This window comes from Lepidochelys olivacea (genome assembly GCF_965140295.1).
Source record: "Lepidochelys olivacea isolate rLepOli2 genome assembly, chromosome: 4".
Classification (NCBI taxonomy): Eukaryota; Metazoa; Chordata; order Testudines; family Cheloniidae; genus Lepidochelys; species Lepidochelys olivacea.
This window is the reverse complement of record NC_140414.1, coordinates 21,869,519-21,884,191: the sequence shown is the minus strand read 5'-3', so window position 1 is coordinate 21,884,191 and position 14,673 is coordinate 21,869,519. Positions and strand designations below refer to the sequence as shown.

Sequence of the window (14,673 nt, the reverse complement as noted above, 5' to 3'; positions counted from 1 at the left end):
GCTTTTGTTAGTGCCATTTCTTTTTCTTTTCTTAAAATTGTACATAAGGGAAAAGAAAATGTTGCATTATGTGCAGGAAAAATGAAGAAGTTAGTTTGTTGAGCCATGGAAATCCCCGAATTTCCTGAAATTTTAGCTTATGCAGAAAGTTTGTGGTATAAGCTCCCCGCTCTGATATTTGTAGCCCCTACCATCCCCTCCACTTCGATAGCAGCCTGTGCCCTATATTCAGGCCGGGGTACAAGAGCTGCATGTATGTCTATGGAGTACCCTGGAGGTGCTCCTCCGGATCCTAGAAGATTTCCATGAGTGGGGACAGGGCTGGAGGGAATGGGGCTAAAGGGAATAGTGAGTGTCTACTTGATTCTACACTCTGGGCTATGGGAAAATATGTGTTTGTGGGGCAGCTGGCAGTCAGGGAATTCCTTGGAAGCAAGGCCTTTATGTGCAGGGGAAAATAGGGCTCTGTATTTGGCATGGAACTCTGGAAGTAGAATAGATGACATCAGCTCCTTGAATCTCTCCCCTGCATGCAACTTTATCAAGGAAGTTTACAGTTGTTTGAATTTATTGTATGTCAGCAGAGTACTTATTGAAGCAGAGTCCTATTCAAGGACGGCCTTATATAGTAATTATGTCAACTTGAATTGTGTGCAGTGAATTTGTAAATAATGAATTTGCAGCACAAAATCATTCTGCTTCATTGTCCTGAGCCAGGAAAGAATGGAATTCAAAATTACGGATTGTCTTTTGACGGTGGCATTGCAGTGTTGCGGACCTATTGCACTTTCTGTTGTGCCTGAGTTTTCCACAACAAGTGAGTTTCAGAATAGATTTTTCAAAAAGGGGAATGAAACTATTTATCTGTTCATTTGCACATTACACTCTTTCAGGTAAATTGGAGCAATGGGCAAAAATGCAAAAACACAGTTCAAGTCATTCACTATGGGGCATCCTCCTTGGTCTGAGAGAATTCCAGATGTAGCAAAACCGTCATCGTTCACCCGCAGGAGGAATTTTCAATAAACCCTCTGTGTTGGCCAAACTCCGCTCCTTGTGAAGTCTATGGTACAACTCCCATTGACTTGAATGGGAGTAAAGTAGGCCAATGCTGGGTGCTTTGGAAAATCCTACCCTATTTGAGGTGGGAGGAGGATTTGGGTGAACTGCTCAAGGCCTGTGTCGGGGTTCCCTGTGTGGGGAGGTGCAGGAGTGTTTAGTTCTGGGACAAGGGAGGGCCAGTTAAGGTGTGGGAGTTCTGTGTGGATCTACTGCTAGCATATCCTCTGTCCATTGATATCCCATATGGCTGGGGGCTACTACAGGCTCTGGCCTTCAGTGAAAGCCCTGCAGGGAGATCTGCAGCCTGGCATGTGGGGGAGGATGTATTTCTTAAGGGGCTAGGCAAAGTCAGTTGAAATCAATGGGAGTAATTGGGATTTGGCTCAGGTTCCCCGTGCATATCTAACAATGGATGGGGCACCAAGGAAACAAATTATCAAACCTAGTTTGGATCAAAGAGTTTGACAGTATTTAGATATTTTTTTAAAAAAGGAAAGGCATGAGCATTTTAGTGAAGTGTAGGTGCGCTTTGTTGACTTCTATGAAATAACATTGCAGAAGGAAGAAGAAGAAGAAAGAAAACCAGAAAAAAGAGTGGGGGGCAGAGACAGAAGTGGGGGGGGGGGAGAAAGGATAAGACATTCCCATACATCCTTTTAAGGGGCAAATATCTCTCTCTCTCCTGAGAGTGACAGAATTAGTGTGGCTTGCCTATCTTTGAAGACATTTTCTTTTTCCCATTATGATGGCTAATCCAGTTGCCTTACACTTAGATGAGCAGCCCCGTGAAGTCACTGGCACTGCTCACGTTCATGGGTAGGAGTAGCAAGATTTGCCCCATTACCTGGATGATCCTTCTCACTTCCACTCTGTGGAAGATGGGGAATCTGGCCCTGTGCGTAAGTATTGCTGTGAAGGAATGACCAGATTTCTGGTAAAATGGGAGAATTGAAGCAGGAAGGGAAAACTTATTTTTGAGGAAAGACAATAGGCTGATGTTTCTGTTTCCAGTGAGGTCCCATATGTTTGTAATATCAAATGATTACAGGGCGGTTTTTTCTTTTTTTTTAAATTCTGCTCCTCAGGGGTGTGTATGTGAGGTGATTGTTGCTCCACAGAAGGAAGTTTAGGGATGATAAAGTAGTTTTCTGTAATGCTGTTACTTTTTTTAGCACAGGCCATTAGGGACTGAAGATTTTTGAAGGTTGGGAACAGCCTAGTTTTTAATGTCCTAGAGACAGCAAGGTTAAGTACCTTTACATTGCAAGTCAAAGCGAGCCATGCAGGTTTTATCCTTTAGGAAACCCCTTGGCCTTCATATCGAGAGTTAAGAAATAAAGTTGAGGAATCGTGCACACCCAGACGTGTCTTTGCCAAGAACTTTTGAAGCTCTTGGGGAAGAATGGGGGCTTTCTCAAGCCAAGTGAAGAAAAAGAATAGTTTAAGTTATGGAAATTTTGTGTCAAGGCAACTGTTTACTTCTAATGACAGTATTTAAAAAAAAAATCTTTTCACACTTGGCGTCAGATTGTCCCAGCAGGACATCTACTGTTGGAATTGTGAAATAACTGGTGCCAGGGGGGTGAATATAGCCTGAACTCTTTACTAACGCTCATTTTTTGTGCCTCAGATCTGATAAATCTCTCTAAGCCGTATCTTTATCCATATCTGCTTTTGTGCCTTTTGGCTTTAAGAAAAGAAGGAAATTGGCACATGCAGCTATTTTGTAATTGTCCCCGCTTGGTCCTGGGTCTGGAATGCAGCAACAGAAACCGCCAGCAAACAGGGTGGAGTAATAAAAACAAAACCTAAAAGGAGGTGTGAGGGAGGGAGTTTTTCTGACTGAAAGGTGCCACATGCGCCAGATCACGGAGAGAGTCTTGACGAATTGCTGTGGGCTGGGATTTTCAAAAGTGCAGTACGATCACCTGTTCTGTTCACTCCCTCTGGGACAGCTGGCATTGGCCGTTGTCGGAAGACAGTAGGGCTGTTCTTATGTGTTGCCCCAATCCTTCTCCCATTGTTTCTGGTAACAATCCCATTGACTCTTACGAGAGCAGGGTTAGGCCAATACTGAGCACTTTTGAAGATCCGACCTTTAGTATACAAGGCCCCAGCCCTGCAGACAGTCATACATGTGTTTAACTCTAAGCAGATGAATAGTCCAATTGACTTAAATAGGCCTATTCATGAGAGTAAATTTCCTTATAAGAAAAAACAGTGCTTTTACCATGAATTTTTAACTGAAGGAATACCATGCTTTGTTTAATTTCCTCACTTTTTTTTTCTAAAAGAAAAAGGGAAAAATGCCCATATCCCATTTAAATGGTCTCCACCTTTTCAAGTCCACACCTGGGTGAGGTGAGTAGCGTTAGTAGGAGGCAGAATGTGCCCAGAAGTCACTGAGATGAAGGAGTGGAAGTGTTCACACGCTTGCTGCTGCTATTGTGGGACCAAATGTGTTTTTAATTTGATGGCTCTGTATTGGAACAAGAAAAAAAGAGACCCAGATTCTTCCCTGCGCAACAGTCACTTTGCACTGTATCACCATTGCAAAGCCTAAAAGCCAGGGTAGCCAGCAAAGAAGGATCATCGGTGATGAGACTCCTCTGATGATGTAGAGCCAGTGTTGCTGTTCCTGCATCACTCTGCCTGCCTGAAGCCAGGTTAGTGGGTGTGGCAGGGCCTTTGGTGTGCTCTGACAATCCTTGGCTGTTGTAACAGGTCTCTTAGGACCACTGGCAGCTGGTGTAAGCTAGAGCAGCTTTTTGGCTGCTGTAATGAATATTAATCATTGAACAAAACTGGAGCTCTTCCTTGCCAAATTTACTGTTACACAACTGTGAAACCCAATTTAAATGTATATTGGATTTAAGAGGATAAGATTAACTGGCTACACACTGAGAAAATTGCTACATAGCATGGCTGAGTGAAGATGGCACCAGACTGGGATTCAGGAAGGCTGGGTTCAATTCCTAGTCAGGCAGAACTTGGGCAGGTTATTTAGTCTACCAGTAATTCTCTGGTACCTGGGGATGGTACCTCCCTACCTTACAGGGCTGTTGTGAGGATAATAAAGTCGATTATTGGTTGTGAGGTGCTTAGATACTGTAGTAATGAGGGCCACATGTGTAGATAGATTTATCTCTTGCAACATATGAACATGTTGGGGGCTCGATATGTCGCTCCCCTTCCATGACTGTAATCCTGCTTAGCCTGGCAGAACCAGCTTGTACTTTTGACTGACTGACTCTTGCAGTTTCCACTTAATCTGCCATTGAGTGGTCCAAAAAAAAATATTAGGTGTTGAGGAGACCATATCTGAATGACGTCCACCTGACTTACGCAATGTAGCTGTGTCGGTCCCAGGATATTAGCGAGACAAGGCAGTTGACGTAATATCTTTTATTGGACCAACTTCTTGTCTCTCTTGCCAACAGAAGTTGGTCCAGTAAAAGATATTACCAAATCCACGTGACTTGGCAGGCTCGTTGTATGCGGTCACAAAATTGGACCCATGTCAGAGCTAGATTTATGATTCAGTTAAACATAGGATTAAAGACTCAATACCTACAGATACTTTTGTGGTCTTTTGGATGCCTATGGGTGGATTGGCACGGTGTCTGGTCATGAGCTGGCTGGGGCTTTGTCTCATGGAGTAAGAACTAGGGGCTGGTCTACACTGAAAACTTACATTGCCATAGCCACCTCTCTCTGGGGTGTGAGACCTACCCCTCTGTAGACGCAAGGCAGGTGGAAGAATTCTTCTGTCAACCTAGCTCTCAGGGAGGTGCACTGCTTTCAGCAAAGAGAGAGCCCCTCCTGTTGTTATAGTTAGTGTCCACACTGCATAGTGGCAGCTGTAGCATTTTAAGTGTAGACACAGACTAGGCAACAGTGGGTTTATATGACTGGACTGTAGAGAACTTCCAGGACCATTTCTTTTGCAGGAAATTTATCTGTGACTGTGATAGATACTGGAATAGTGTCTCATGCTCCTTGACACAGGAGCACAGTGACTGATACCACTGGGAAGTGGATTTTTCAAGCCCTTGCCAAGTGGTCAAGAATGGTTGGTTTTCATGCTGTTTTTGTGTGTGCCAAAAGAGAGAAAGAAAATAGTTTGTCATTCCTGAGATAAAACCCTGTTTGTGGCAAATAGCCAGGAAGGTGGGTTATGTGTGTCCTTTTCACAAACAGGCAAAATAACCGTTGATCTCTCATGATCCACAGCCTTTGAATGATATTTGGAGCTCAGGCAGACAGAAGGAGTAAAAATGTTGAAATTTGTCTCAATGTGACTGTTATCCACTGATAACTTTTTCTCCTGTATGGATTAATGTTCTCTTTGAACATGCTCACTTGGGTGATTTTTTTTTTATCATCCTTTCAGGGCATGTAGGAAAACCTGTGTTTCCATACTGTGACAAAGTTCCTTCTCTACCTTGGTGGGTCTTGCGCTTATTGGCAGATTTGCTCGCCTCAGAGATTCACAGCAGCCCTCAGTTGGGCCGTTTTCATGAACCCACAGTCCAGGTCAACTCCTCCTGTGTCTGACCAGGAGTTGGGAGATATGGAGGGAATCCGGGCCCGCCCTCTACTCTGGGTTCTAGCCCAGGGCCCTGTGGAATGCAGCTGTCTAGAGTGCCTCCTGGAACAGCTGTGCGACAGCTACAACTCCCTGGGCTACTTCTCCATGGCCTCTTCCCAACACCTTCTTTATCCTAACCACAGGACCTTCCTCCTGGTGTCCGATAATGCTTGTACTCCTCAGTCCTTCAGCAGTACGCGTTCTCACTCTCAGCTCCTAGCGCCTCTTGCTCCCAGCTCCTTGCATGCATGCCACAAACTGAAGTGAGCTCCTTTTTAAACCCAGGTGCACTGATTAGCCTGCCTTAATTGATTCTAGCGGCTTCTTAATTGGCTTCAGGTGTTCTAATCAGCCTGTCTTGTTTCCAGAAAGTTCCTGATTGTTCTGGAACCTTCCCTGTTGCCTTACCCAGGGAAAAGGGACCTACTCAACCTGGGGCTAATATATCTGCCTTCTGTCACTCTCCTGTAGCCATCTGGCCTGACCCTGTCACGATACCTGTCAACCCTTAAGCCTGCCTGTTTGTGACAAAAGCAATCAAAATGTGTGACAATGACCAATATGTGTAATACCTGTGTTTTCTTTGCATGTCTTGCCAGAGTTGCCAGAAAATCCTGGTTTTTAAACTATAAAACCTGTTTTAAGGATGCTTTTTTCATGGTATGAATTAAACATTTAAAAACAGAACAGTGGAAAATCAGATTCCATCTTGTAGAACTTGAAGGACCTCTGTTCGTGAGTCATCAGTAGTGTTGGAACCCGTATACGTCACACGCCAGCACTGATCTCTACCACCTGAGCTAGAGGAGAACAATTATCTGGTTGTGGGCCAGCTACAAACATTTTGACAGCAACTTACACTAGTATTTGCTGGACATCAGTGGAATGCTGGAGATTGGGAATCTTGGGTTCTGAGCCGGACTCTGGTAGGGTGTCAAGGTTCCTTCCCCACTCTGAACTCTAGGGTACAGATGTGGGGACCTGCATGAAAGACCCCCTAAGCTTATTCTTACCAGCTTAGGTTAAAAACCTCCCCAAGGTACAAACTTTGCCTTATCCTTGAACCAGTATGCTGCCACCACCAAGAGTTTTAAACAAAGAACAGGGAAAGAGCCCACTTGGAGACGTCTTCCCCTAAAATATCCCCCCAAGCCCTACACCCCCTTTCATGGGGAAGGCTTGATAATAATATCCTCACCAATTGGTACAGGTAAACACAGACCCAAACCCTTGGATCTTAAGAACAATGAAAAACAATCAGGTTCTTAAAAGAAGAATTTTATTTAAAGAAAAGGTAAAAGAATCACCTCTGTAAAATCAGGATGGTAAATACTTTACAGGGTAATCGGATACAAAACATAGAGAATCCCTCTAGGCAAAACCTTAAGTTACAAAAAGACACAAAAACAGGAATACATATTCCCTCCAGCACAGCTTATTTTACAAGCCATTAAACAAAAGAAAATCTAACACATTTTCTAGATAGATTACTTACTAACTTTACAGGAGTTGGAAGGCTTGCATTCCTGATCTGTTCCCGGCAAAAGCATCGCACAGACAGCCCAAACCCTTTGTCCCCCTCCATCTCCAGATTTGAAAGAATCTTGTCCCTCATTGGCCATTTTGGGTCAGGTGCCAGTGGGGTTACCTTAACTGCTTAACCCTTTACAAGTGAAAGAATTTTGCCTCTGGCCAGGAGGGATTTTATAGCACTGTATACAGAAAGGTGGTTACCCTTTCTTTTATATTTATGACTAGGGAGAGTGTTGACTAATGGTTAACATGGTAGTTGCAAACAGCCTTGTAACAGGATAGCCAGACTTTCTATAGATATGCTAGGTGGCTGAGTTGGGTAAGACTGAGGGCTGCCATTGTAGAGACCTGGGTTCTAGTCCTCGCTCTGCTTTAATGATCTTGTTTTTTAGCCTTGTCAGTCAACCTGTTTGTAAAATGTGGGATGATACCTTATCCTAGAAGTGAGTCACACACAAAGCATTAGTTAATAAAAAGGACTCTGAGATGCACAGACATATAAAGAGCAGTCAGTAGAGGTGAGATCAGAAACTTTGGTCTTCTGGCTCCCGGCTGAGTGCACCTTCCCCTAGATTTACGAGCATTCTGTATGTGAATCATTCTCTCCCTCATCTCTGGGTGAGCATTGGTTGATGTGTTGGTGTAGCAGAAAAGGCTGCCTGGTTCAGCTGAAATGCAGAATCTCCCATAAAATCCAATACCCTTGAGAGCTCTGGGCATTCCTGTTCTGCTCTGCATGAGGATTAATGCCAAAACTTGGTATATATGCTTTGACGCTGACCCAAAGCCCATTGAAAGACTCCCATTGACTTCACTGGGCTTTGGATCAGGCACTTTTGGATTGTACGTTAGGATTAGGATCCATAGGAAATGAATTTAGGAAGCTACACAGAAATTCCAAGGGCAAAACCAGACATTAATATTTGTTCTGAATAGAGTCCCAAGTTAACATATTAGTCCCTGTGGTACAACGCTTAGGAAATATTTCAGAATAAACAGGTGTGTAAGAATTTGCAAGATCGGGTCCTTATTTTTATTGCAGAAACATCCATTGTGTTCTCACAGAGCACATACATGTGAAATCAGTACATTTTAAAAAAATATATGCATGTGACAGGGGACGCACTGCTCCCATCCTCAAAGGCAGGGGAAGAAAAGGCTTCTCTTCCCAGTGAACTCCCTTTTGTCTGGGCCTATCAGACTTTTTCTCTCTTCTGCTACTTCCCCCACTGCACTTTCTTCCTGTGCTCTTTGATCCGGTCTTCTTGTTAATGGACCAGTTAGCTCATTAGCTGCCCAATCACGATCCAACATGGTAATCAGGAACTCCTCTCCTTAATCAGGCCCTCCCTGTGGCCTAATTGGTTTAAACAGTGACCAGAGCGTCGGTTGCGTTGCTGATTCCAAGCACTCTGTCCCATTGCATTTGTGAAAAACATGTGCATTGTTCATTCTTGTCTCACTGTTCGGTGTGATCTCAGTTGCTGATGGTGTATTTCGAAATCTTATTCATATTTTGATATTCTCTCCTCTCCCCCCACCCCCACCCCCAATAGATACTGAAGCAGTCATGCACAGAGATTTTATATTTGGAACCATCAAGTGTCTGCGTGGGAGGTAAGTTATTAGAAATGGAAAATAATATACAAATAATTATGATAGTGCTGTTTTCCTCTTTGTGTAAAATGTGTAGCTAAGGCTCCACTAGACAGAAAAGGAATTAAGGAAGGATTGGATTCTTCCTTCTCCCTCCCTATTAGGATGGTTGTTCTCGAACTCCTCCACTTGTAGCCTAGGATAAATGCAGTGTAAGAATTTTGAGGGATGGACAAACAGCTCCCACTCTCAGTCCTGTGTCTGGCAACTCCATGTTGTCCAGTGGATGACAAACTGAGCGATGTTGTTACTATCATTATTAGTAATTGTTTGTATTGAGATAGCATCTAGGAGTCCAGTCGTGGACTAGGCTCTGTACAAACACCCTATAGTCCTAGTCCAGAAACTCCGGAGGCAATACACTGCACATTCTCTAAACCACCATGCCGGTCTCAAAGCCGTGCGTTTTACTACCCAATTGTCCACCTTAAAGGTATATGCAATTTTCCATGTCAAATGAAATGGATCAAGTTACATTTCAAGTCACAGAAATATGTTATGTAAACAAATACTGTAACCTTGTAATTAGTCAAAAGAAATCAGAATTACAGTAAATCAGTTTCCTTCACTAAGAGACTAGCAGAATCTGTCATAGAAGCTATACTGTTGTTCTTGCATTCAGGGTAATGATACGTTCACATGTAACTCCATGTACAGCTGCTATGATCATTTTTGATTTTAAAAATCCTGATAAGTGTAATCACATACATTCATCATAATTTTCACTATGCCATGGACATATGGACTTTCAACTTTTTTCCACGTGATTCTGAAAACAGCAGTTTGCTGATTTGTATTACTAGAAGAAATATATGTTAAAATGCTAGAGAATAGTTACACAAAATTGCAGGCCAGACTTGAAAGGTAGTGCAAGTGTTAATTTCCCCTGAGTCTGAGCTATTCCTAACTTTTTTTCTTTGCCTCTTTCTGATTTCACAATCCACATATGCTTTGAATTCAGGCAAAATAAGGTTATTGCAAAATCTTGTTGTTCTGTTGTTTTGTTAAAAAAAAAAATTACAAAAGTGACTGGATTATTTGATTCCAAGCAATGGCTTAAATAAATAAAGACTCTTTAGTCACTCAAAGAGAACTTCATGATCACCGTCCAATTTTCAGAACAAATTCAAGCCAGCCGATATCTGATGCTCTCAAAGGGCCAGATGCAAAGTGCATTGAAGTCAACAGGAGTCTTTCCACTGACTCCAAAGAGTTTTGTCTCAAGCCCATATACCTTATATTGTAGGGCTCAATAAGAACTTGTAGGCTTGCTGTGCTTTACATAGTATCTTGTTTGTGGGGCTGAGACTCATGAAGTTGACCTTTCTGTTGCAGAGCATGAGGATATGGCCTCGCCTTAGTTGCTAGGTGGTCTTATGCATTTCAAAGTCCTTTAAGCATGGAAACTAAACTACTCTCTCACTGCAGGCTGGTTCTCTCTAGGGGAAATGTGAGGCACACTGGGGCACTGTAGCAAGGCGGTATGAGTAGGTTTGCAATGTTACTGCCTCTGCGGTCCCTGTTTTGTAGCTGGATGACTTGTATAAACCTGGCATCTGCCACGCCCACTCAAGGCTGATAATTTTGTGTTTTCAGAGGAGTTTCATGTTGTCCTCAGAGGAAGTGGCTTCACACTGGGCAGAAGACAAGATAGTGTTACTTGCACCTACCATGTAAATGGCACCACCATTAGTAAGTATGAAAGTCTAAGATAAACTGCAGTGAATCCAGGATAAATCACCACAAGTGTGTCATATAAGTTTATTTTTACTGTTGTGAATTTTCTCTGTCACGTCTCTATTTTATGCAAATCAGAAGGGAGGAGGGATGAAGTGAAATAATAAAGGAGGGTACTGCGATGGCTCACAGGACTGGTAATGGGATATAAGTGTTTTTGCCTCTTGGTCAGTGATTTTGAATCCAGGCCAGGTTGGTATTAACGGCAGGCTGTTGTTCATGTTTAGCCGTCCAGCAGCCTGTAGGAAATAAGTTGGTGGTGTCAGACTAGCTCCTAATGGGCAGGTGTCAGCAGAGAGGCCAAGGAATGGGCCCACATTCTCAGCCCAAGAAGTGGTTGTTCCAGGTCACGCTTGAGTTACATTGGTGGCTTGTGTTGTCAGTGTCAAAGTGTCACCTGTTTGAGGTACACAGAAGCAAATCTAGTTCCATATAAAAACGCTGGACATCCCTGCCTGGCAGTGGAACCGCTATGGTTCTGCTCAAGGAGGTGGCTAAGCCACAAGGATTATGCAGAAAACGCGTGCCTCTTGTGGCACGGGGTCCAGCATAGAAGTATTAGCTTTATTAGTATAAGCACCAGTATAAAAGTACTTATTCCAGTTCAGGAAGCAGGCTAAGCTATTCCAGAGTAAGGCACCTTTACGCTGATGTAACAGTGTTCACACTAGGGCTTTTACTGCTATAACTATTTTGTTTATAACCAAAAAACATCGCACTCCTAACTGAAATAATTATGCTGGTAAAACTTTTAAGTGTAGACCAGGCCTAAGAAAAGCAACAAGAGAGAGGGAAAAGGGTTTTGCAAAATGCATTAGTGCATACAAGTTTTAACTGATTGTACATCAGGATAGACCTACATGGGTTATATAATAATTATTTCACTTTTGATGGTAAGAGGTAATGGGAACATTGTAGTGCAAATATTATGCACAGGTGAGAGTACATAATAAGATTAACAGAATGGTATGAAAATTATTTTAACATTGCCATAATTTGTGTAAAAATAATTGACATAAGTGACCTGCTGGAGCTCTGCTGTGAAATTCCCAATAATTATAGCAAATAATTGGATCTGTGCATGAAAGTTCTGCTCAGCAATTTGAAAAATGAACTCTACACAGCCATAGGGTGTGGATAGTAGTGGCTTAATGTGCTCGTTTTACCTCGAGGATTTGTGTATAAAAAAGGTGATTGCAAATAAAAACACCTTTCTGTGTTCATGTTTCGGTACCAAGGGAACAGTTTTCTACATTATATTTTTTGCTTTTATTAATATTCATAATTGGCCAGATCCAACAGTGTTTAGTTCTTACTCAGGCAAAACTCCAGTTAACTTCATTGGGAGTGATGCCCGAGTGAAGGACTGCAGGAGTTAATCCATAGTCAGAAAAGCTCTTAATGAGAGAGCGAGCAGACTTAATTTTACACAGCTCTTAGAAACTTCAGTTAAACAAATATCATAAGGGAAAGAGAATGTAAAATTTCAGGAAAACACTCAGGGCCTGATTCTTTGTTCCCCTTCATCTTGTGTGGTCATTTGCACCACTGCAAAGGGAATATAAAAAGCTTCTGTTTTGATTCAGTAATGTTTTACACCCACTTTGTTCTGGTACAAATGACTACAAGTTGGGCCCTCCTAGTAAACATCCGCTATTTTTGGTGTTCGCTATTTTGGTGTATTTTGCCTTACGAAGTAAATATCCTTAAAAATAAACCATGATTTGAGAAATGAGTTAAGAGTAGGCGTATAGAATAAAACACAAGGATTTTGAGTAGTTTCTAGTTTATACAATGCATTCACTTTTCCCCAGATTCCTATCTTACTGTACACAAATGTGTTTCCATCACATTTGTTCCACTCTTCAGGATATGAGGTCCTGATCACATGTGTTTGTTAAAGATCTCGCAGAACAGTTTGTAAGAGTAAATTTGCTAGCCCAGGTGGTCTGGCTAAAGTCAAATGGGGTAATTACATTCTGTCTATATAAATTGTCCTTCAATTTCAACTGAATATGACATTCTGACTTCCTGTCATAAACTTGTGCTGATTTGCTCTGACTGTAGAGTATAAATAAGTTGCTGTGATCTAGGTCAGAAGTGGCTACCATTCAGAGGAGGGTGGAGTAATTCTTGCACATCTGACTACAGTATTCTGGTAAAACGTAATTATCCAGATGGCTTGGGGAACATCTGAAACATTTAGATCATTGTAGATGCAGAAGAACAAAATTGATTTTCTTTATTCTTTATCTACATTTCAGTTTTGGGAGAAATATCTGAAGGTTTTGGAAATATGGGTACTTTGGATGTGAATATTTGCATCTACATGCAGACCAGCTGCCTAGTGGTTAGGACTCCGGTGTTCTATTCCTGTCTCTGCCACTGACTTGTTCTGTGACCACGGGCAATTCACCTGACGTCTCCATGTCTCAGTTTACCCATCTAAAATAGCAATAATATTACAGACTTTCCTCCGTTTTAGCATTTATTACTAATAATGCTACTACCAACATGCAGTGCCAGAAGTGCTACTGATGCATGACATCAGATGTTGTTAGCTCTTCTAGAATTATAGGCCAGTAACATTAGGCACTAGGGGCCTGATTCTCTGATGCACTGCACCTTGTTCGGTCATTTACACTCTTGCAAGGTGGATGCAAAACACTACTAAACCAGAATGATAGTATTTTACACTCTGGTGTAAATAACACCACCAGATACAGGAGTGGCTTGGTGGTGTGCTGCATGGTGCTGCCACGTTGCCTGGGGCAGGGTAGTTTTATACCAGAACACAAGCAGAAGAGAGTGACAAAAACCTAACGTGGGCTGACTGTGCTTTGAGCGTGGGCAGCAAGAAGAGGAGGAAGACAGCCCCATGAAGGGTACTGAGTGAGTTTCCTCCTCCCAGTAAACTCCCACTACCCGTAAGCCTAATGAAAGGGGGGTGAGAATATACACTCGAGTAAGTGTTGATCAGGGTGAACAATAGTGATAGAATTGAGCCCTGTTTCTGTTGTGCACGCACACTGTCTTCCTACTTTGGGGTTGCCTGTAGGACTGACCTGGGGGCAAACAATAATTTTGTAGGATTGTTTGGTTTTAGATGTTCGATTTGGTGGGTTTGTTTTCTAACATTTGTAAAGAATTATTACCAAATGACTACTCAACTATAAAATGTAACCTTAAGACAAAAGCATGTGGCCATGTGCTCATCCTCTCCCCCCCACCCCGCCATTGCAGCTAGCCCCAGTTCTGGCATGAGCAGTTGGTGCAGAATGTGCCACCTAGAGATGTAATGTGCATCTCCCACGACCTAGCAACAGCTTCCTCAACCGTCTCTAAGCCATTTGCATGTCTGGCTTTATTGATCTGCAGGGTGGAATTGCCTCAGAGCTTACTCCTGCAGAGAGGTGGTTTCCTGATTGTGTGCTGAGTTGTGCCTTTAAGGCCCAGTCCCAGTACGGCACTGCCCAGGGTGAGTTATGAGAGGGACTTTGCCTCCAGGTGTCAGACCTCCTCCCAGAGTCCTTTGCTACACATGATGGGAGAGCTCCGTTTGCCCTTTAGAGAGTGTTGCATAGGCCAAGTGTGTATGGGGGTGGGTGGGACAATGGCCTTCCTCTCTGACCTCTCCCACCTCTTTTGGGGTATCTTGCACTCCAGGGGATGGGTGGAAGGACTGCAGTGTTTCCCTGCTGCTGTGCAGGGGCTTCTTGTGTCCTTCCATTACCCTTTCACACCTGCAGAGCAAAGCCTGACATTATGGTAGTTAACCTTGAGCTATAGATAAAAATGCATACTTTGTAAAGCAGCCATGCTTTGGCGAGAGCTTTGGGATCCTTCAGAATGAGAAACGCTACAGAATTGTAAGTCATTGTAATAATGGTCGTTGGCTATAATGGATAGAAATTAGGAGTACAGGCCTGCTTATAAGAACCCGCCCTTCATCTTCTAATTAGTAGTGACTCTGTCAATATTATTAAAAACACTTTCTCACTAAACCCCAGTTCAAGACTGCACTAAAGCTCACACTTAACTTGAAGCAGTCACTGGCACTTAAAGTTAAGCCTAGGCACAAGTGTTGTCCTGTG

General features: G+C 42.8%; 1 protein-coding gene across 3 annotated transcripts in view; it reads left to right on the top strand.

Annotated features, from left to right (window-relative positions):
• ANTXR2 (ANTXR cell adhesion molecule 2) overlaps positions 1-14,673 on the top strand; it is a 173,594-nt gene that overhangs the window by 31,039 nt on the left and 127,882 nt on the right. For all 3 annotated transcript variants that reach the window (XM_084627183.1, XM_084627184.1, XM_084627182.1), the window contains 2 exons: positions 8,743-8,803; positions 10,439-10,534. In XM_084627183.1, the coding sequence (XP_084483309.1) occupies positions 8,743-8,803; positions 10,439-10,534 (157 nt within the window). The remainder of the gene's footprint in view (positions 1-8,742; positions 8,804-10,438; positions 10,535-14,673) is intronic.